Genomic DNA, 24593 nt, shown 5'->3' with positions numbered 1-24593 from the left:
ACTTTCGCGGTAATGAAATAGATCTATTTAGGCTAGAATATATATTATGAGCTTAAAGTGTATAGTGCTTGAGCATTAATGCATACATGTTGAATCTGGCAAAGGTCGGATATGTCTAGTAGGGGAACTTCGGTTAAGCCCGAACAACTTCAGTGAACAGCAATAAGAAGCTATATCGGCCAAGGAATTAGGGACCCTTTCGCTGTGTTCGTAACTGTATAGAAATCTATATAAGTGCCTATGTGAATAGCGGTGTAGCGGCTATTACTATGAAATAAGAAGAGGTGAGGAAAGACTAATATTAAGAAGATGACAGGAAAAAGGATGATCACCTCGCGGTGATGAAGCGGCAACGTGTTTGTCCCTTAACTGGAAGGTTACACCGATATTCTACGGTCGAATCTGGACGTAGACATATATTTCTAGGTGACGAATATAGTAATCCCCTCTCCTCTTTGGTCTCTACAGATTGTTTGTATCGAGCCCTCCCACCTAGTGCAAAAACAACGGTATTCTATGCCGTCATAAAAGCGACAACTAAAAGTTAGCTATGGCACAAGCTATTTTTTAAAGAGAAAGATTCGCGTAGACACATTTTGCATGTATCAGATGGCATATTGTCGTCGCTCTCTGGCTACTACCGAACAGAGCTTGAAACTAAGTATCCGCGTTACACGGGAAACAGCACGTGGACATACGCCCCGCTCATATCATTGTATTAGAAACATTAATAGAGGCATAATGACCAGAATGAATGGTAGCCGTTATGGTGGATGACACCTGCGTTCAACAAACAGACCACGTGAAAGACTCCTCTGTATTCGTATTCTTTCAATGCCTTTTCCCCTTGTTTCTCTCCTGTCCTTATCCTGCAGAGACAAACAGGCAGCCAGTTGACCTCATTCAGACGATCCTTCTTTTGCCCATATGCACACACAGGTACTTCTGCTTGGTCGCTTGTTCTGGTCAGTAGTCGCTGTGTTCTCTGCAACACCATTTGTTTGGTTAGCGATTGGCAGGCAGACAAGCAAACTCTGTAGCTGACTCTGGCCGGGAGGACCCTCGAGGCTTCGGTGGCTTTCCGTATACACGTGGGTGTGTGACAGTGTATCTCCAGCCTTGTATGCCGAGCTGGCTTCTTTCTCATGACATCTAGCTCCTATATAGGACCACTAGAAGCGCGGTCGGTGATGGCCCTAACATGATAGAAATGTTCTCTGTGCTGCGCTTTGGTATAACAATAAGGACAATCATTGTCACTTCTACCCGGAGCAGTGACAGTGGGACTGGCGCGTAACGCTTCGACGATAGGACGATGACTGGACAGAACGGCACAGAGGCCATAGAACGAATCCGAAAGATTGAGAGAGAGAGAGGGCGGGGGGGGGGGAGTCTACTCGACTGAGTCAAATAAGCATTTAGGGAACAGGTAAACTTTGAAACTTGCCCAAGTGCAAGCCTAACTAGATCACATAGTGGGGGAGACGGGGGAATAGGACCGAGTTGTAGGGTTTAACCAGAAAAGAAAAAGGAAGCAAACAGGCCATGATGAATAACATAAAGGAAAAAAGGTCGATGCGAGGGGTATAGGCTAATAGGGGAGGTCAGTTGGTAGCGATCGTCTCAGAGGGAACTGCTACGAGGAGAACCCGCTTCCCTCCTTTAAAGCCAGAATAGGCCTAGTTAGACAACAAATGACTGTCTTGGGTGCGTGTCGCCTCTCTAGCTAACTACGTCTCGTCGCATTGGCGCTGCCCTTCATCTCATCAACGTTAGCAGCAACGGTAGTACTACAGGCCACCGCCTCTCTTGTCACCTCTAACCAAACTTACTTTCATCTTTTCGCAAAACCACTGTTGCAGGCAAACCCTTCAAGCTCAAGGCTTAAATCCTACTTTCCGCGTAAATGCAATCTATTGATAATCTTTTCCGTTTTAATTTGCTGCGGCGGTGAACAACGGATGTCGAAGTGCAGCTAATGTCCCCCTGTTCCACACATGCCGCCCATCAACGTTTTATACTGCGCCCCAGCACTCGTTGCGGCACTTATCCTGTCGCATCGTAATGATCAGGTTAGACGAACCCAGTAGAATAAACTCAAGAACACACAGAGTGGTTAGTTTGGTCATTATGTCATCACACAGACATAAGACCTTAACATATATGGCTATCTGTACTGTGGAAATTGTCTTCACCCTGAGCTGTATGCAAAGGTGCATGCTGCCACAAAATGCTGCTGTATAAAATCAAAGGGATAAAAAAAAGAGTATCAACGTATATTGATGTATTCGAAGACTAGCATATCATAGAAGGACTTGACACTTGTTTTATGACAGTCAACCACACCTGTTCGTCATATCAATTTGTCAAAGTATGACGTATATGTGTCGTAACTTTTTCAGAAACTAACTTTTTCGCTTTTTTCGCTTCCTCGGGAAAGTACCTTCGGCGGGATTTGCACAACTATTTTCTAGTGGAAAAACACAACTATAACATGTCACGAATAAATACTATACAATTCTATTATCAGACACTTCGTGAAACGTGTTGTTTACTTGGTCAACAATGACATTCTGAGATTTTTTTTCAACTACGTTCACTGTTTTAAAGTCAATGATCGTATTGGTCACATTCTAAGTTGTTTGTTGTCTTAAGTTCGACATGGATCCTTGTTTGCCGCTACTACGATCTTATCTCACAACATTCTAAGTAAAGAATTACACATGACGATGACGGTTGATGAAAGCCCATTCTTTCTGGGGTTCTAAACTGGCGATAAGAACAAGGATCGATGACGCACCTCTAGAAGTACACAAACAGAGCACGCCACGTGAATTAAATGGTCACATTCACTTCCGCGTCTCAGAGACCGGAACGATATCATGCATTGTTATATCCAATCCAACGAAAACAGATAGCAAAATCTTGTAACTAAACGGCTTGTATTGGAAACTTAACCTAAAGTAAACAAAAATTGTTATTAGTAACCCATCTTAAACCATCCTATGTCGTATATTTGTCCTATTTCTAAGAACGAAGAAGAAATACACAGACAAATAGTTTCGTGGTATACTTGCAACTGCTTTTTATGCAAAAGACGGGATAGGTGAGTATGTCCTCGATTCAAATTTAAATTCCTAAGCGGCTAAAATTTACATGAAGCCACTTCCCACTGATACACTATATTATATATAGGCCATTTTCCTATATATTAAGTATTGTTGTTACGTGTTGCAAACAGAGAGGGTTCCTGATTGCCCTCGACACCTTATACGGACCATAAATATGCTAACGGTGAACTAAACCTCCAAAAGGGTAGGTCATGCATTTTTTACTTTCTCATCCAAACAACCAAAAACAATCCCAGCTAAAGTAGATACCCAGAACATAATCAGTAAGCGAATAAAAATCTTCAAAATACAAGCTAGCTAAAAATAAATAAATAAAGGAGCCTCAAAAGCTAACAAAGAAGATCAAAGGCTATTTTAGCTTTGTGCTGTCATTGGAAAGATAATCAATTGAAAGATCTGGTCATTGCGTATTTGAGAACCGCTGAGGAGCTAGTCAACTCTGCTTGGCCTTTTTTACACTGTCACATCTTTCGATTATAATAGGTTAAAACGTTTTCAAATTAAATTTTCATCCCGTTGATAGTGTAGGTTTTATCTTGTATTAAGTACTATTTGAATAACATTGATGTTAGAATAATCGTCCACTACAGCGGTTGCATGACATACGCACTTAGGAAAAACCTTTGTCAGGTAGGAGCTAATTCACTCTATTATGATATTCCAGTTTTTTTTTTCCTGTTTTTGTACTTCGTGCATAAACTCAGTAGTATATTATAGTGCCTGCCTTGCTGTTTTTATTGATAATTTTTTTTAGTGCAAAAAAAATTTGAGAATACATTGTGCGTGCAACTTTGTCGTTTGTAGCACGCTTCAAACTTTAGACCTTGTATATACAATTTTCTAAGCATTATGCTAACTAATTTCCTAAAATGCGGTTATTTCAAGTACGCTGATACACTAACATGCAATAGATAACTAAAAATTGTATAAACATTCCTACAGAAAGATCCGTTAAACCTGATCTTCTCCCATCCGCCTTCCTTCATCAGAGAACCCATATTACAAGATCTTGAAATTTACGAAATTTGTGTGCAGAGTAGGTTGTTGAAAAGCTGAAAGAGCTTCAGTCTCGAAGTCAAGACAAGTGTCTCTTAACAACGAAGGTATACGGAATTTCTGCCTCGGTAAAGGAGTTATTATTAATGAATATGATCCGCAAAAAGTCGTTCGGCTATACAGGACTGCACCGCGTTCGAACGTCACCAATCGGGGGTGTGACGGTACGGAACCCTAAAACGGGAGTAAAGCTATCCGAGTTCTCGAACCTAAGCCTTCCTCTTGCATCTTGATTCTTTCAAATAACAACCGTCATGAGCGCCGTTTTCAAACAGAGCAGAGTTCGCTGAATGCACTTCGTTACGAATAAATATGAGCCATGGATAACTGCAACAATTCACTATTGGAATACCTACTTACCTAGCATAAAACAGGTAGGAGCTACCGTGGTTTACAGGACTGTGGTTAGCTGCAGATGACAGGCGACTGGGGGAGCTGACATAGAAGCTCCTTACTACGAGGCTTAAGAAGAGCAGGCGCAGGCCAAGAGTTGACGAGGATTAGCAATATTATACCATAATGCTGTAAACTGACGCTGAGAAAGTCGTTTTTTCGTGGCGCCGATTTTGATCGAATAATCATTTCAAAGGCTAAAACATAAAACCATACTGTAAGGCTCACAACTGGGCCTTACTACCTGCGCCCTCTTGTCTATATATCTTAAGTTTATTTGCGATATCGTAGCCTTTTCTTAGATCGACTCCAAATTTATGGAAATAATTACGAAAATAGTTCCAAATTTAAGGTGAAGTTGCTATCCTTTCTCGACGATTTGATAAATTGTCGAGTTATTTTATTAGTTCCGATTTTTTTTACAAACTATGCGCCTAACTAGCTTTCACCTACTATCCTTCCGACAGCAGTGAATTTTGACGTTACAGTAGAAACATATTCGCCACTTTGCCCATTTATTAAACTTACAAATGTATATTCAGTAACTTCCTGTTTATGATCCATAAAATGAAAAAGATGAAATTCCTGGCCATCACTCATCAATATACCTAATTTCTTTTTACTGTGACTTAGTTCTTACATCAATACCTTTTATAGAAGCGCCTATTATACATAGACCCAGATGTCGATATATGGTCACCATTCGAGAAAAACCACTGCCGCGCCCCAAAATTCACTTGCATGCAAATTACATAGACAAGCGTATCTTTTTTTCAATGTCACTGCAGGCAGTTTCAGCCATAGAGCTACTCGAATGAAGTGAGCCTTCGTCAGCCGCTGGAACGAGCAGAGGTATACATGCGCATTGATTTAGAGTACACAATTGATGGCGATTGTATTTGCAAGAAGCTGATAGACCGCCAGACAAGTTAACTAGCTGGTCTGACCAAGTGTTTGATACTGTTTGAGTTTTAGTCAAGAATGATCATTTGCAAACGGCTACAACAAAGCAGTCCTGCTGTAGCAAGCAATATCTAGCTAGTAAACAGAGACCCATGCAGATTACACAGCCAACAGATAAGCTGTGTGCAGTTGTTCTGGTACCCATTGCTAGTTAAGACAACAGCATAATTGCTGTTCTTGCAGTGACAGTTAGGTAGGTCTTGAGGTAGGCCTCCGCAACTGCGCTAAACCATAAGTCTTGAGACCTGCATTTTGTAAAAGTCATGTGGCCGGCCGTCGACAATGACAAGCCAGTGACGAAGGGCACAAAAGTTGGAGACGAGGCATCTTTCCCGTGTTGTTTCCCACCACAGCGCTAAGAAAAAATAGGGGGCGGCGTCTTCCCCTGCATCTGTGCATACGCAGTGACCTGTGTCCTTCAAAGTGGCATAAGCAATCCATAGCTGTACAGGTAAAATGTACGATACACCAATTCAACCCTACCGAGTTGATGAGTTTGTGTGTACTTTGATAGAGTGTCGTAACATAACGAAAGCACACAGGTTCCTAGTATGCGGGACCGGGTCGCCATTACGCCGCTTACACCACCGTCATCGTCGCTTTGAATTAAATCGCGTCCCGATGATGATGCTCTTGCCTCGTGGTCGTGACGGTGGACACAATAGAGCGCCAATGAGAAATGGGACAACATATTCTCGTCAGCGAGCTTTTCATACCAAGAAAAGAAGCAGACTCTGATGCAGGCCTGTTTGAGAAGCAATTAACCCGTGCAGCCACACAGTCAAACCAGGATATACTCATAGGTACAATGACATGGATATAAAAGGATCCGGCTCTGCGCTAACGGCAGATGCTGACGATTGATTTTGCACTACGCACATGGTATAATGCACACGCTGCAGATTCTTCTCAAGCTGACTGTTTCTATTTTTAAAAGTGCCAGTGATTTAATACGCGGGTTTAGATAGACGTCATGGCGAACTGGATATGGGTTGAGGAAATATTCGTATGAAACAATCCAGAAACGGAGTTGAAGTTATCAGCAGAGGTACACTAGGTTCTAGAGAGCATTCCATATGTGCAGCCCAGTTGAGGTAACAATTTTATCTACGTGCATGACACTGACGGCCAACTCTGAAATAATCATGTATTGTTATTATTATCCAAACAAATCCATGGTATTAAAGAAGCCCATGATTAAAACGGAACTTTGCCCTTTTTTTTGATATTTGGCACAATGGCGGATCCAGTAACAAGGTGAAGCCAATTTTGTTTATGCCCAAACCTTAACCTGCATGTTGTTTGCCACGGCATCCAGACATTCTACTTGGAACTCGGGAGTATAATACAGAAGTACTATCATCCAAGCAAACTACTTAAATTCAAGATCAACAAATATAATCACAAAAAACTCCTTTTCACCATGCAAGCGGTAATGCAGGGTTACAGTGTATCTACATGTTATATAATATAAATGCAACACGGTGCAGTATAACTATGTATTAGGTTCATAGTGCGAAGAACTATGTTTTGTTGGATAATGGTCTCCAAAACATGTGCTTTGCCTATTGGAAATGTTTATGCAACGTGCACCACGCATGTCGACACCAGCTCTTGATTTTTTTCAGCGAAATTTAGAATTTAAGAACAAGCGACAAGCGTTGTTTTTTCAATGACCAATGTCATGTATGAACAGGCACATCTTTCAAATCGTTATACGTTGGTTAGTACGTACTGTGCGTTGATGGACCGAAGTTTATGTCTCTAACTGAAAAATTTTTTTAACTGAAAAATCATTTTGACATAGACAGCTTTGGGCACTCGTTATCGTTTTTTGTTTATAACTTTTTGAAGGTTCTTGTCTGCACGCAACAATTAAAATGCATACTAGATCGATGCCCTTTTGACTTGCATAAAGAAGCACTGTTATACAAATAGCGTTCAAGTTTTGTGTTCCTTACCGAATAATTTTTCATTCAAGGTTTTCCAGGCGATCCTACGTCTTCGAGCATTGTCTGTTTAGGGCAAATAAAACTGTTCAACGACATTTAGGCATAGAGTTCCTGGCAAAAACGCTACTTTTAAAAAGGAAACTTCCCAATAATGCGAACAGTTAACACTCCCTATATCCTCTTCCGCCAATTGTTTATTGCGCATTTGTGCAGTTACCCACCGACGAAAGAACACCGCAGTATGACATGCCAGTTGCATAACCATTACTGCACATTGCTCATAAATTTATATCTCGTCTTAGCATCAAACGCGACATAAACAGTGGGCTACATGTAGCAATCGCACATTATGTAACAATAGGCGACCCCCTTCCCAACAGCCAAAGTTATCCACACCGTCGTTTTCTCTATCCGCACTTCTCTATCGGCAGCCTTGTACGGGGTGTGCGATAGAACAGCCAAGACTTTCTTCTTCGCCAGCATTCGCATGCTCATAAACTGCGAGATGCTATGCAGTCGCTCATCGTTCACGTCCACCCCCGTTACTCTTCCATTGTCCATCTACAGATCTTCTGATGTTGAGACTATAGCAACGAAGCCAACGTCAGTTGAAATGCGTGTAGTGGCTGTGCCGCCTTCGGAGTGAAAGCGAAAGTTACTACAATACGGCTGGTTGAATTGATCGAGGGAAACTATAATGGAGAACTATTATAGGTAATGATAATGGTTGTTCACGCTATCGCCCACCGCTTGTCTTTACCACCCGCTACCCTGTTGTTCGGACAATATCTAGCTTACGCAGATCTTTAACAAATTAACGGAGAGAGCGTGTGACAAGCAGATACGATGCAGGGTAAGGCAGAGATCTTTGGTACAGCAAAATGTGCTATGAGCAGTGGCTGGATGTGGGGCGAAGAACAACTTAGCTGGCAGCCTAACTAGTTGCGGCCGAGAAAGCAAAAAAATGCGACCAATACTGTCGACGTATGATACTTCCTCACCCGTACCTCTCTACCCCGAAGTGCTGCTACCAGTATGTTTACCTGTAGGACTCTGGCAAGTGTCGCGAATCGCCACTATAGTATCTCCATTGCCCCATCCTGCAACGGAGCTGTTTGAGCCTAATGCGCGCGTCTGCATGAGTATTTTCTGTTAGCCCACTTAGGCCATACAGTGTGCTTCCTCGCAATGAGGCGAATACCAGTAATAATCTTTTCCACCTTTCGCATGTAAAATACGTTGATACGCTATCAATGTCAACATTTGAGGTATTTAAGGATCATCATTCTAAGGGAGGCCCATTTTCTGTTCAAGGCAGATATTAGTCTCGTGAGTTTTGTGAATGTAGCTAGGTTAGATTTAAGTTTTTCATTGGCGCTGGTGTTGTCTTTATAATTTTCGAATTCGAAATTATTCTTTCAGTTTTTAGTAGCTATATCCTGAACTAGAATGTTGTACAGAGGTCCTTGAACCAGAGCTATCAGGCCCGGCTACAGAGGGCGTGTTCGTTGTAGACATCATGAAGATTCGAGCTATAGCGCTTCCAAGTCAAATTCTAGCAATTCCATTTCGTAATATTTCGAGCAATTTAAGCAACTACGTAAAATGATGCCACATCTACCGGCTGCAATGTTCAAGTTAAATATATGCAGTCGGTTCTTTAAAGTAGACTAAAGCGTTCTAAAACAGGAGAAGGCTATACGGACAAAGGCAATAACAATCATAATAGCTCCAATCAATAATATGTAAGAAGATAAAAAGGAGAAACTATGAGGAAGGGCCCGAGTGAGTCCCGAAGTGATAGATGAGTCTTCAGGGAAATCTTTTAGACGACTAAACTTTTCCAGCTCGTAGGGAACTCACCCTCGGCTGCACCAGCTTACCCCAAATAACACCGTAGACATCGTAAACATATGGGAACGTAATCCTGTCATCTGATCGTCGATAACAACAGGCACTTATGGCGATTTCTAATTTCCTGCTTAATGAGACAGAATCGACGAAACTGTTCAACGATAACATCGCATCCGCCCCAATCCTTTTAAAAAATTACTTGGCGATCCGTTTATGGCATATTGCATTTTGTGTATGCTTTGCTTGAAATATCTACTTTTCTATGCGTTGGATACCATTTGATGATCCGTAGACTACGACAGTGTGACACGTGAGACAATGAATCTCCACACTTTTAAATGCAGGAAAGCGATAATCTGGACAACACCGGGCGCAGATATTACTATAAATAAAAGCAAAAAAAAACTGCGCTTTCGACGAGTTTTAATGGTTCGATTATTTGCATCATATGTCACCATGGGCCCGCTATAAAACTTTCTATATATTTTTGTTGTATTCATGAAGATATAAGCAATGAGTATGCTAACCTATGAAGAGGCTCCGGTTGTTAATGATGATCCATGCATTTAATGGGACTTAACGTTTTTTCGACTGTATTAATAAAATTATAAAAGGCAGGTTGTATTTTAGTAAATGCTTAAAAAGTAGTCCTTATACTTTCTGAGTAATCTGTCTTTTGACATCAATAGTCAATGTACAAGGAAGAAAAGTGGAACGGTGTTTACCACAACATAGAACATACGCTTCTTATTTTTTATAGCAGGGAAAAGCATTTGGAAGAAAACTGATTGTTCGAACGAATGCTTTTTTTTTTTTTTTTTTTTTACTGTAAATTAATTTGTTCAGCTACGAACGTATTATTCGTAATTATAAAGGCATGTTTAATTCTACTGCAAGCCTTACGTTGACCCTATCTGTAACAATAATGATAAAATTTTTCCCCAATCTCGGCAAGCGTCAAGCTTACTTGACGGCTTGATCTATATTATATAGCTGTGGCAGGGGCCCAAATATCTGAATGCTAAAATAGTAGTAATGGAGGTGTGTGCAAAAAAAAGACGTCCACTATACGTAGTTGTCTGTCCAAATGAATGCGACTTATCACGGAAGAATGGTCGGAAAGTTTTTGTATATCTGTCAGAGAAGGAGAGAGATAACGAAATAGGACGCGAGTCAACTATAAGGATGATAACGGAAAACGACCAAACAATGCAACGCTGACAGGACGCGTGGTCTCTCTGCCGCAGTATTCGAACGCAGCCGAGCGGTCGATTAGAGGTGAAGGGGATTGGCGAGGAACGTCGCTCGCTCCAGCAGACTTCCGTTGACCTTCAGAATCTCCAACAGCCGCACACGAGTCTGCCTCAAATTTTCGGATCGTCAAAACCCGACGCAATGGAGAGTCCATATTAAAAGCGCTTAGTCCTCGTCTCTCTCTACTGACAGCTCTAACAATAAGTTGTTTTTTCGTAATAGCTGGATATGAATAGGTATGCAGTAGAGCATACAGCTCGCTCGGAGTGTCGAACGTGTACTACTTATTATCCTGCCTTGAGGTGGCCCGCCGCTTAGCGAAAACGGTAGGCTATTGCCACTCGACGACAGTGATACTCAGAGTACAACGAAACAAAGCAATCATCTACCGAAAAAGGTCATGTGAAGAGATCGCCAACTCTAACGGACTCCGAGACATATGGCGTCTTTTACTACCTTAGAATATTGATACGACCCAGCAACGAATTAATACCCAATTGCTGGACATTTTCGTGTATACAATGTACATGATTTGAAACATGAAAGCGCATCGATAACTAACAGAAAACGTTACAATGGGCGGAGAAATGGATAGAGACGAGATTTACGAATGTGTGAGCCTACCTCTTGGCATTGTGGGCAATTATGTTTACGGCGAAATTGTTACATAGGCAGGTTGAAGACAAACGGCATTACTGGTACATGATATTAATGACACCGTGCAGCGTACGTTTTGGGGAATCGAGATAGGAGGCCTTGCCATTTATGGCGGACGGACTAGTGCAGGCAGAAGACAACTGATCGTATGAGTCGGTGCTGTTATTATTATTAAATATGATTTCCTTCGAACGAGCAAAACAATGCTAGACTATGCAAACAAAACGACACTGATAGATAATTGCTCTACGGGCTAGCTAGGGGGTATTCTTTCGTACTTGCTTAAACAGTGATGCTTTGATGCCATTGGATGCAATACACGTAACGTTAGGAGCAACAAGCACGTTCGTATAAGTCCAGCAAGCAGACCCCACGTACTGAATAAACTCCCTGCACGCTTCTCTCTGTGTAATAGCGTCTCGAGAGAACTAACTAATTACGTACACGGACACCGCAGATCAGAGAATAGCAAACTTCGCGAGAAGCGCCATAGGCGGGCTTTTTTTTGTACTACTTACGAGTGACTTGTGCAGATGTATTCATGTTTCTGCCCACGCAAACGAATCAATAATAGAAATTGAAAGCGAATGATAGAGGTAATAGGAATGTAACCGTTACGAATAGCTTTCATCTTGTAAATCTGGTGCCGTACTGTAGGATCAAAAAACGGTACTTAATTAAATTTTCTGCTGTTTACGTCTGAGGAGCAGGCTTCATTTTGCTATGCTAACCAGCGGTTTATGATGAATTCCGCTGAATTTCTGTCTTCGTTGATATAACAGACTGAACGCGTAATCATCTGGATCGTCTGAAAGCTAACAATGCTCACCAACTAAGCCGCTTTTATGAAATGTCTGCTCATTTAAAGAAGAGACACCCTGCAAAACTTAGTTAATCCAATTGATAGCCTGGCACAATGTTATGAAATCGAGGGTTTACATGGTCAAGCCCCTTGAGCGGTTAGTGATATGCGAGTCAGGCAACAGTTTCGCCTCGCATCGTTTATAACGAACTTTTCTTACAGCCAATCCCTGACAGGATTGACGGGCGAAATATATCCATTGTCATATATGCAGAGATTAAGGTTTATTGATTTGAATACTTTACAGACAGTGCTTCTGCATTCAAACATTTGCGCTGTTATTACATGTTGGGTGAATTACAAATAGATGTTGCTAAATTTCTACAGAGGGCGCCGGCTTCGAGCTGAATCTGATAACTGATTCTTAAGAAATAGAAATTATATTGAAACATTCTCCCTAAACAGAACTACTTTGCACAGGGTGCCAGAAAGATCACGCGGTTCTATGGCGTTGAACAAAGCTGCCCAAGATTAGATACCACGTAGTGTGCCATGTGTTATGAAAAAGAAATTAAAGAAAGGCTCCAGTCGTGTAGGGCTGGATGTGTTTTTCTATGACGATCAACGTAATATTTTTGAGCACCATAAATTGCATCATCATGTACCGGTGGCTAAAATATGGACTTTTATGGATTTTTGCGTCCGAATGTGGAAGACGGATTCAGCAACAATGACTTAAAGTAGCTGTTTTCTCTGTTTCTGACAAAACTGACATATAGCCTGACATCACTGATCCAGGTCGATTGTGGTATAACCAAAGTCATCCTTCACTCGGTCTAAAACGTTGTTAACGTTTATTTAGATAAAAAAAATATCCACACCAAGTCGTGACAAGTGCCAGATCGATCCTGAATTTTGTCAGGTGTCACATCAGACAGGATCAATCATCCGGACAACCATACTGTTCACCATTTAAACGTCCAGCAAGTGACGTTTCAAAACAGTGACCTCTAAAAGCTTTCTTTTACCGAATAATCGGAATCAATCTAACTACGCCAAAAATTAAGTAGATACATTTCATCACAGAGTTGATGCGCATGAGATGACTGGTGAATCAATCATTTAACGAAAAGTAGTCCAAGCTTCACGAAGATAAGACGCCGCTAACATTAACTACTTAAACGGAAACACGGTTTAGTTCAACGTGAAATAAAATGGTAGTAAGAATGGTTTATCTAGGTACATCAATGCATGCGTGCTCATTCCGATTTGTATTACATTACTGTCATCTCTTTTGACCTTAGCTCTCTAAGGAATTGTTTATTATTATGTTTATTATATGTTGAATATTACTCCGTCTCAAAAAGCATGTTCAAGAGAAGACACGGCGTAGAAATTACGATTCATGGTAGCCCGCTGCTCAAGCAAATTTCTACATATTTATATTTAATATAACTACTTACTTCTTGAATATATACAACTACAAGTTATATAAATAATAGGTGTTCGAGGATTCTAACTTATTCGTTAACTCGTTCGTAAATGCAGTGAGTTATAAATTCTCTGTTTAGATAAATACGCATAGTCAGGGTTGCGGTGAGCGTATCACACCTACAAATGAATCCGATCTATACGATAAAAAGAATTGATATAGTAAGCAAGCACAAAAGCGATTGACCTTGTTGGTCAATTACCAATATGGCTATGTAATAATTTTCAATTAAATGGGTAATAGTGAAGATTGTTTTCACCAACAGTAACATATCATTATCGTTTCAATGTTTTAGGTCGTTAGGTTTATTTTCAAGGCTATTGGGCTGTCCCCAGTGGGCTAGCATCGAGCGAGATAAATCGGAGGAAGATCCTTCCTTTGTTGAAGGATCGGTCCCGTGGTGCGACTCTGTCTATAGATCGGCTCCTTTAGCCCTGCGTCCTGAATTTCAAAACTGGCAAACAATTGAATGACAGATGAGTGTGTTGATAGTGGTAGCTACTTGATTGAGCGAGCCGTATTCTACTCAATGCCAACATATTTGCTGGATTATTATTCTGCACAGATGCGTTTAGCAAACAGCAGTCAAACAAACTGACAAGCATTACGCTGACGCAAAAGGACAGATATTATATCAAGGGAAAAAGCCGCCGACGCCATTTACTCAGTCTGTAAACACTGAAATGGCCTAGTCCTCGCTGTGCATTTGTGTTGCAAAAACAAAAGAAATTGCTTAGAAGCAAGCAATACTGCTAATGTTCTAAATTTATCGGAAAATTTAAGCATTTTTTAGGCGGCGTCAATAATAATAAACAGCTATCCAGTCGCCACTACCCGTTATGTTCTTAAAACAGATGGCCAGCGGCATTATGTACCATACAATGATCGCTATAAACATGGATCTAATTGCGAAAATAATTTAGAGGGAAATGGAAACCCATTTAACTTATAAACCCATACATACGAAACGTCGTTTGATTTATTCTTCTATTTTTTGGCTGAAATGACCCAGAAAATATTTGCCACGATTCTGGTACATAGTGGCTTCTACAACAGATCAATGAATCGATGCGTCAATATAAGAATATTTAATTTTTATTCATACGATAGGAAATTAACTTACTTAGCATATTTGTTTTGCAACAGATCGCAAAAAGAATGTTACAGATTATTTTAAGTAACTTCTTTTTTTATTACACAAACAACTTAGCTTTGCGATATTAATTTTCAGATAAGACCTGAGCTGATAGTTTATTGAAAGATATTCCGCCGATGTCAGGAATATGCATTTGGTGTCTAACCTTTTTAGTAACCAAAGTACATGGCTAAGCCCTATTCAAATTTTCTGGTCCTGGATCTGCACTGACAACTAGATTGGAACATTGCGGGTTAGGAAATTCGTTTGACTGTTACGACCTCTTGCGGGTCGCTGTTGCTGGGCTCTTCTACGACTTAATAGCCGTTTATTCAAAGGATCTGCAAAGCAAATAAAGACTCTATACTTTACACCAATAAACAAGATGGCCGATGCTGAACCAAGTTTGGTATTCATGTGCCATTGCGAGCCCATAGTCACTGTACTTTCAAACTGCAAACTCCCTCAACTTTGCTTCGTCCTTCTCCTCCTTCTTGTTCATATGCGAACTTCGCTATTATCAAATCAGATTGAAATCTATTCAGATACAATCGAAATTCCCCAACAGTTCTATAACAAATCTGCCTCGAAGGTGATATTTTTCTTTTTGTACATCTATGATTAAACAAATTTCCCAGAACATTATGTAGTCTTCGTATGTATAATTATCAAGTAAGCTAATGACTGTCAAGCATAAAGTTAAGAAGTCGCCTGTATTCGGCCAATTCTCGGCCCAGTTACACTTATTAATTTATTCTAGTGTAAAAATAGCGCACAAAAATGAATATATGACCTGTTATATATATATATATATATATATAGTTATTTTTTTCAATATCCAGTAGGTATTCCAGTGGTTCGTTAATGTTATGATATGATAATAATTATGATTGACGACAATACAGGGTGTTCGAACAGTATTAACAGAGATATAAACCTTCGGCGATGTAGCACCCAATGCAAACATACTGACCACGTTAAGAGAGATAATTTATGTTTTTACATAGTCAGAAAAACATCGTCCCGAGGTAATGCTTAACGGCCGTATCAGACTTAAACCAAAGTACTTAGTTTACTCAGAGAAACAGCTGATCGTGTCATTTTAGCTACACTCCTGATCGGACGATTGGTTCTGTGAGGCCTAAAGAGCTTTGTGCCTTCTAGTCGCATCGTTGCATTCTCAATTTTCCAGTGGAACTTTTTCATAAGTCATTTACGGATCTAAAAAATGTATCCTTTACATGTGGCTATGTAATTCGAATATGCATGGTCCTAACGCATGTGTACGCTTCCAGTTCCACGTAGTGAAACTGAACGCTGATTTTACGTTGCATTCAGACGACCAACTATAATTCAACTTACTTAATTACCTACGTAATATTACGATTTAACAGATCCAAAGGTAGACACTATCTTGAGAACGTACCCGCGTCTTCTCGTAATCCTTCCTTGTTTTGTTGTCCCGTCTCGTAGGTCTCTGTTATCCCCGATACCCTAGTATATATATATTGTAGTATACCCTAGTATATAGTTATACCCTCGTATAACCTATATCTTGCATCTTCTTCCGCTAGAGCCTTTCTTCCGAATTCGGACTCGCTCACTAACCCTAGTGGTGAAAGCAGCAGTGGCATATGTATCTGGTTGATGACACTATTTTTAGCGTTAGAACCCGTTTTTCTTTGTGTGGCGAGTGCGATTGATGCAGGTAACGCCGCTTTCTGAATGCCTGAGAACAGAAAGGACTCTAAGACCGAAAGGCAGAATATTGGGGTGATAGGGAGTTGAGTGGATAGGGTGTGTAAGATGGCTGAGTTATGAGCGTGCCAGTCAGAGGAAATAGGAGTAGAAAGGGGGATTAGCGGTCTCGCTATTCTGGCGTGGGCACGATGAACTAGCAGGCGGTGCAACGCTGGTTGCCGACAACGCGCATCTGTTAACTGCTGATACTGCTCTGTTCTAGCTTCCTGCTGCTGATGTGCTATTTATATTTATATAACAGAATGCTGCTTGCTGAGGGCAATACGGGACAGTTTGATCTGTTCGTCTGTCGTGCGCAACTAAAAAGCGCCAGAGGTCGCTCGCCACCTATTCCACCTGAGACATTACTCAGAGCGAGTTCAATTCAAATGCCGAAGTAGAGCTCCGAGATCACGAATCATTCATTGACTCTACGACAGATATGACGATGTTGCTGAGAGCGACAACAGTTTGACTATATTTAACGGTTTAATAATCTCTCAACAGTACGTGCATCTAAGCAAGCAAATAAATGTGAAATTCCCCTCCGACGCTAAGATGTCTACTTTGATCCAGTGTGACGTTGTTACCCATTGCTATTGAAATTGTAAAGATTATGAAATATTGAAAACTGTGAAGGCCGCTTTCACTGTCGCTCTCTACTAGTTAAGATACCGTTACCTTGACGGTCGATCGATTGGATGGCAATCTGATCCAACACCACTTGAAGCCTGAAAATCGCTTTTTCTTCTACAGATGAAAAATCCTTATAAAAATTAGCAGTGACAATTAATTTCGTTTCATATGAGTTGACTGGGTAGTTTATGGAGTTCGCGCACTAACAGACATACGTATAGGACCGTTTCTTGTATTACCTTCGCTTGTTCAGTTAGAGTAGACGGTGGGATAGGAATATTCAGTTGAAATATATAGATAGAGCATCCCTTAAACTTCTATTTTTTAAGACCCTTTTAGCGCTAAATTTCTTAAACAGAAACAACTAAAGGTAACAATTATTGCGCATATTTCGTTTCTGCTGAACCTTGTTCTATATTTAACAGATAATATAATATCAATCAATATATATATTTCTTTCCGCCTTTCTAGGCCAAGCATCGTGCGCTGGAGACTGTTGAACATATTCGGGCTTGTCGAATCTTCTCATCTGTTAGATAGGCTTTTAGGCTAAAGGTTACGAAAAATAGCCAGTGGTATATTATTGACTTTTCTGTATTGGTCTGTACCATGACTGGATATCGGCGGTCCGATTTTTTCAGTTCTTTCCTTTTGTCTGCCTAGCTCGTCGCCCTGCCACTGGCTCCTTCTCTTCGTGGACCGGATCATACCTAGCCATTGGTCTCCGCCCTCAAGGCCATTTGGGGCTTGCTTCTTGCTGCTAGTCCTCGAAACTCTATATGGAGATCCATTGTAGAGGACTATCAATGCCACCGGCTTATGAGGAAGAATGATACCGAGAATGAGGGAACGATACAAACCGAAAACATGTGAAGGAAAGAAAAAAAACGCTGTTTATTATTATCATTCCCTTACTGCCCGTTAGGCATACGACCAACTGAGCCACTGCCTCCGCTAACGTTACCATGGGTGCTAGTTGCCGTGAGAGTTGAGACACGTGGTTATTTTAGGCGGGCAGGCAGGTTCACCCGCGCAGCAACCCCTGGATGTATCTACCTAACAGCGGCCTTATCGGAATAGTATTTGCTCGAACGCAGCAGCAGGGCAGTGCTGCTCCGGGAATGCTTCACTGACTGTGTCTGGCGCTTGAGTCTTTGACACTGTAGTCGGCAGAAAGCGACTTAGTGGGCTATTATAAGCCAGCCGCGCCTAGTACGATCTTAGGTTTTTTGGTGGCGATCCCTAATACGCTATCCATTCCATCCGTCACTACGGCGAGGAACGACGAAATTGTCGTTGCAGCGAATGTTGGCAGTAGTGTGCTAGTAGCAGCAGTAAAAGTGGAAGGATGGTACATACGTAAAACATAGTAAAATCGGCACCATATAGCCCACCATCACCGCGCTGATTAGTGTTCGCCTTCAGCGACAAAAAGCTGTGGGAGCTCATTGACTATATGACGGAAACAAGAGCGACTCGTCATTATTCAGTTCTCTTCTTGTTATAGGTCATGTAATTATTTATGGTCAGCGAAAGGAATACGTTTAGGAGAACGGTACTTTTATTGTGTACTGATATGTTAAAACACGTGTTAAACATTTTATTACACTACGGTGAAAATTCATAAAAGAAGCCAGATGCTCATTGAAGCTACAGGTTGTTTTTCTGCTACCCGGTCCCGTATGGACTTGTGAGATTGCATTGCGGTCAGCCGGCATCCGTCGTATTGAGTATTGCGCCACTAGGTGTCCACAGCTGCCACCCGCGTAGAACTATCCTCCAACAGCCTGAAACCAAGCATTTCTACCTTGCTGGCGTTTATCTGACTCAAGCAAAACGTACTATATAGAAAACGACGCTACTAATGACAGATCGAAGGAAAACTCTAAAGGACAAAAAAACGGGAAGTGCCTAAAGTGACCTGCAAGTTCGATAAAGCACATGTTTCCTTATGCTGGAAATAGCATAGACCGAGTAAGAAATATGTAGAAGGCTAGTGGCTTACAGCCCATTGCTGGAGAAGGTTGGCCATTGACGCTTACACGATGTGTCATTTTTACATTACTGAAATTTTATATACCTTGGCGAAAGTCAGAGCAGCCTAGGGCCTATTGAATCCTTAGCGCTTAGTAAGCACGCTAATGAACTCGATTCTTGGGATGTCTTTGTCACCGTTGACCCATTTAGAAACGTAAGGAATCACGCAAGTCGTTGAAGCGCCTTTGTCTTCAAGCCCGCCGCCACCATATCTCATATCATTTAGCTTGCTACTTGACTAATTAGCTAGTTAGTCAGCTGCCCTAACTTCCTCTAGATTTAACTATACTATAGCGAAGTTGTTACCACACGTTAATGTTCGACAGAAACGTTTCTCAAGGTTTCTACGAGCAAATGTTTAAATATCTCACTAGATTGCCAGTAAAAGCCACTACTTGCTTATTCAACTCGTTGAACAAAAATACCCCATAAAGTCTCTATGACAACAGTTTACTATATGAACATCCTACGTATAACGACACCTCCGGTCGCAATAGATCTTCTACTTCGATTGGATCGCACACGTGTGTAGTATAGATGCTAGAAAACAGGCTAAATTCAGTCCTACTGATCTGTGATAAGATGTTTCTTAGCTTCACAGGGAAGATGTACATTAGTCACGTGAATATTGCCTTGGACTTTAATAAAGCCCAAGAATAAAGTTTAAATCTGTTAAGGACAGAGTGACGGCTTTTGTTTGGTAGACCGACCTAATTTTTGCTGTACCTTTTTTGCAAGCAAACTGGCTAATGAAGATGGGTCTTTTGCTAACGATTTTCAATGCCTCATTGTCCTGGTATTTTTTTTTAAATCTCCCACGTTTTTCTGGCAGAGGCGGTGCAATTTTAGATTAGAACCTTTGCATACATAAAATAGGGTTTCTCTCATTGTGGAACTAGAATATGCGGATATATGTGCACACGTTCGAACGTTTAATTCAGGTTTAGATATTATTATCTTTTCTTGGTTAGCTATTACTGAAAGTAGTCCTTCTTTTTTCCATATACCTATAATTATATGCTTGTGGTGTATTCATACAAGACATTAAATTCAGTTTGAATGGTTCCCAAAATAATATTCTGCCCAGTTCATTCTCCGGCATCGTTTATTAGAGAAACATTTAAAAAACGCGTCTTCAAGGATATCAGACATTGACTAATATTTTGAATAGATAACGGCATTTTAAACAAAGAATGATTTCGTTCATATTCCTCCACTGCTCTTTTTCACGTAAATATATGCGCTGCTTATGTTGTACATGCTTGTGGTGAACGATTAACTAAAGTAAATTACACAGGAGACAACCTTCAAACCGTTACAATTTAGGTAGAGTCCTGCAGGTTAGTAAATACTCAGTACATTAAATAGCGCGTTAAGTGTTACCGATACCCTGTCTACGTTGACACTGTAGCACCTACCTTTGATCGGTTTGAAGACTTGCGATTCGGAAAGTAACCATCTTACTGGGGGCGACCGAGCCCTTTTGTATCGAAACAGTCGTATCCAGACCTCCATTATCATTCAACGGCGACTTGGTTTTCAACGCAGTAATAAACACTTTATCGCCGACGACGGTGGCCACACTTTCTGTGAAGGTTGGACCATACATAGAGAAAAACGAGCTCGGCTTTCGGTTAATTCGTTCATCCTGCTCTTGAGCAGTGTCCTGATGTCTTCGCGTTGTCGCGTTCCTCATTGCCTCTCTAGAATTAGCTACTACATATGACGGCGATATACGGGCCAGCCGTGAACCGCGTTCCGGTCGGTCAATCGGCTCCGCTTCCTTAACTTCGTCATCGTCAATGAATGCATCATATTCGTCATCATCAGGTTCTTGTGGAACGTCCGGTTCGGCCATTGTGGGTACCTCAAGAAGCCCTAGCGACTTGGGTTGAAGAGACGAAGCGTTAGAGCCTGGAGACCCGCGATCCATTGGCGTTGCGCCCACTGGTATCATTAGTGCGTCATCCTCGGGCAGAGTGATGTGTACCTTGGCAGGGGTTAGCAGAGAGTTACTGTCCGGTGCATTTTCGGCGACCGTATTACGAGTTCCCGTGGTGGCTGTTTGAGGTGACTTCGGTCCTGATGTGGCCGCTGTTGCTGCGCGCAGTTGTTGCGATCTGACGAAACCAAATTGGCAGCGAAGAGGCGTTTGTAAAGGACCATCGGCGCTGCTACCGATAGAAGCAGTTCGGGCTGCTGCTGGTGTTAAGTTCGTGCTACCGAAGATTCGTCGTGTCGGAGTCGAAAGCGTACCAGGCTCATCTGTCGCGCCACCCTTGGCGTGAAAGCGTCGCCTGTAGACGCTTTTTCGCATGGACGCCTCCGTTTCCATGTTTCGGCGCTTCATACGCACGCTGTATGATCGTACAGGTAACATCTTGTAGCTTGCTATTCGTCTTCCTACGATTCGCTAACTTTGTACTCTGGTTTGAAATTTAGCGGTTTATTCCTTTGTCGTTCCTAAATTATGATGATTCTTCTACTAGGAAGCTTGTTAAACGTTTCACCTGGTGGCTGTCATTACTACTCTAATAATTATCTGGCGGACAGCATTCGTTAACTACGAAACGCAGGAGCTATGAAACGGCACCCGATTTCCGGCACAGCTTTCCTGCTTTCGTAGCTTAATCATTGCTTCATTTTTGCTTGACGAGTACATAAACGCTGTGCTTAGTCAATTGTAATTATGCTATTACTTATTACTAGGTCATTCGTATATCCTAGGTGTCATATCTGGCTATGGAATTCTGCCGCAGTTCACACGATACAAAACCTGACATAACGTAGCGTATTGTCATGCAGAGTCACAAACTGACCGAGGCGATTTTAAAAAGCTAACGACCTTTGGACTCGATTTGCACAAATAGAGAGCAAAACGCGGCTTTATTCCTGATTCGAAGCATAGATCAAATCTTTTTTTCCGTTTTCATTGTTTACGTAAAGTTGTTTCCATTTCAGCGTTGCTACGGTACGGAATATCCGCACCTCCAGTAGAAATTTTCTACCACCGGTAGAAAAGTGAACAGGTGATCTCAGAGTACACTTTGCACGTAAGCACTTCGTATAACGCTGTAAGTTTACCAGCATTAGGAATGGCACGTGAACTTCGAATTCTGCCAACATTGTTGCACTACTCGGACAAACGGTTCTGCTTAGAGCGATTTGCCTACCCTTTCTTCTATATTCTAGAGAAGAGCTCGACGGTGGCTTCGGACCCCGTTTCCCTTCCGCCGGCGGGTCATCGCGCCAATCGAATCCAAATTTTATTGAAAAACCGTAGTAACCGCGATAAAAATATGTTTTTTCCTTAAAAATTCGGTGAACGGAACCGTCGAATCAAATGATCTATATCCTATGTGGGCATATGACTGTTGTCGACCATTGGAGATATTGACGGTCGACATTATTTCGTAGCGCATGCCCGAGGCAAGAAAGTCACTCATCGCTCCGCCGACTACTATCCTCATAACACTCTGCACCTTGAACCGGGAAGACTAACGCATGACTTTTAACTTTGTTTTCTATCCACATGACATATTGAACACACTGGGCCAATATATAAACGCTCATAAATGTATGGACACACAGGTGAATACGATGAACAGCGAAAATATGAGAGAGACTTATAGGAAGGTAGAAAAAAAACAGACAAACTTTTCTCGCTTTTTTCCAAATGTTTTCTTTTTTTATCTAGGGGTCTATCTCTACATTGAAATAGATTTTCTGCTCGCGGTGTAACAACTCCTGGAGCTGTTTCTAAAGACAAAGTTAGCAACAGCAGGTCATGGCGAAAGTTATCGTCGTCGGCAATATTCGTGTCATCGTCTTCATCACTTATACGTTAAGTCAACCAAAGGGCCATTGCGAGCAAGTATCTCGGTCTCGCGAGTTCCTGGCATGGCCGCAAAGTTTTGACTGAAGGGCGCCACTGGGCGGGCCCTCTCGCGATGCCGGAGCACAGCGCCCTCTGGGCGAGACCAGGAACTCGAAGCAACTGGTGACATGATTCGAGCCGGTGGTACGGGTTTATCTGCTTGGTCCACAGTCATCACTACTTGCCCTCCCTTTTCCATTCCGTCCTTCATTGGGCTTGATGCGAGTGGGCGCTTTATGCACGTAGGTGTATTGAAGCCGATGGGTTGATTGACAAAGAAAACGTGGGCCGGTAGCCAATCACATCATCCAGCATTATTACAAACATCATTTGTTACGAGTACGATTATCATCTCGTTTTGGCTAGCGAATATTCTCGTTATGAATTACTATTATTTCGCGTAGTTAAAAGTTAGGGTATAATGAAGCTTAGTTTTAACGTAGTCTTTATAGAAAGTTCATTATTATTAGTCGGCTGACTGAAATAACAGTTATTCAAAAGAAATTCCTTTGACAATTGCAACTTCGTTTTCTATAAAGAGACGCCGGTAACACCGCAGCTCAAAAGCCTTCGACGAGCACCGGAATAAAAAGGCTTAAGTCCTAAAAAGGTAATACAAAAAAATAAAGCTTCCTGTTTTATGGGCGACCGCTATTTGGTATATTGCTGATGAAGTTGCATCTATTGCATACATGACTGACGTAATGTATGCAATAGATGAGCAGTTAAGCTCTGCGTACCGAATTCCTATTCGTGCGGTGCTGAAGTACACAGTTGGGTCTAGGTGCATGCACATTTGTACTTTTTATATTATTATTAGATAGATTAGAAGATATTAGATGTTCGACGTCTCCCCGGGAATATGCTGCCTAGCAAACATCCCTTGTACAGAAAGCTGATACCATAATTAAGTTCACTTGCTTATTTTGCACGTGGTCAGTCTGGGCGATCGGCTTAAATTCCCTGAGAGTGTTCCCGCAATGGCTGCATCATTAAATAATAGATAACCGTTCGGATAGAAATGGGCCTATTTTATCACTAACTAGCCAGTGGTAGAAAAGGCCTTCTTCACACTAGGCACCGTATAATACATAGGATGTAACGTTTAAGTTGGGGAAACTCTAATGGCTTGTCCGTCGTTCATCCCCTAGTCCTGCTGCCAGACGAAAGCCAGTTCTTCATAGAATACAACAACGGGTTTGGCAACAGTGCGTCGTTTTCAGAATTCGCCAATATCAGTTATTACCCGATTTCTTCGCGCTGGGCGAAGCGCTAACAAGACTGACAAATTTTTTTTTTTTTTTTAATTAAGATTCTGTTTTATGACCAGTTTTCATGCGGCTTCTGAAGAATCCGAGAAAAATTGCCATAACGCAGAAGTTAAAGGGGAACTGTGAGACCCATCGTCAAATTCCTGAACAAACCAACTAATGTTCATTGTTGCCGATATCCTTCTTCAGGGCCTGCGCGACGTCTGGATCACTAGGAAAGAGAATTGCCAGTTGAAAAGTAACCCTTGGCACTCTTTGTTATTCAAGGTACATATTTATCGAATGGTCTTGCGTATAAATGGTGAGTATATAACTCGCTAACTATGGTCAGTAACGCAGTCGA

The 24593-nt window shown here is 41.5% G+C and overlaps 1 protein-coding gene across 1 annotated transcript; it reads right to left on the bottom strand.

The window, feature by feature from the left end:
• Positions 1-18567: 18567 nt before the first annotated feature.
• LOC111261167 (uncharacterized) lies at positions 18568-23384 on the bottom strand. The gene is made up of 2 exons (XM_022834456.2): positions 20521-23384; positions 18568-18852 (listed from the first exon to the last, which is right to left on the bottom strand). The coding sequence occupies exons 1-2, from the start codon at positions 21480-21482 to the stop codon at positions 18807-18809; spliced, it is 1008 nt and encodes a 335-aa protein (XP_022690191.1). The 5' UTR covers positions 21483-23384; the 3' UTR covers positions 18568-18806.
• Positions 23385-24593: the final 1209 nt, after the last annotated feature.

Source organism: Varroa jacobsoni, unplaced genomic scaffold (assembly GCF_002532875.2).
Source record: "Varroa jacobsoni isolate VJ856 unplaced genomic scaffold, vjacob_1.0 scaffold_526, whole genome shotgun sequence".
NCBI lineage: Eukaryota > Metazoa > Arthropoda > Arachnida > Mesostigmata > Varroidae > Varroa > Varroa jacobsoni.
This window is presented reverse-complemented; position numbering and strand designations above follow the sequence as displayed.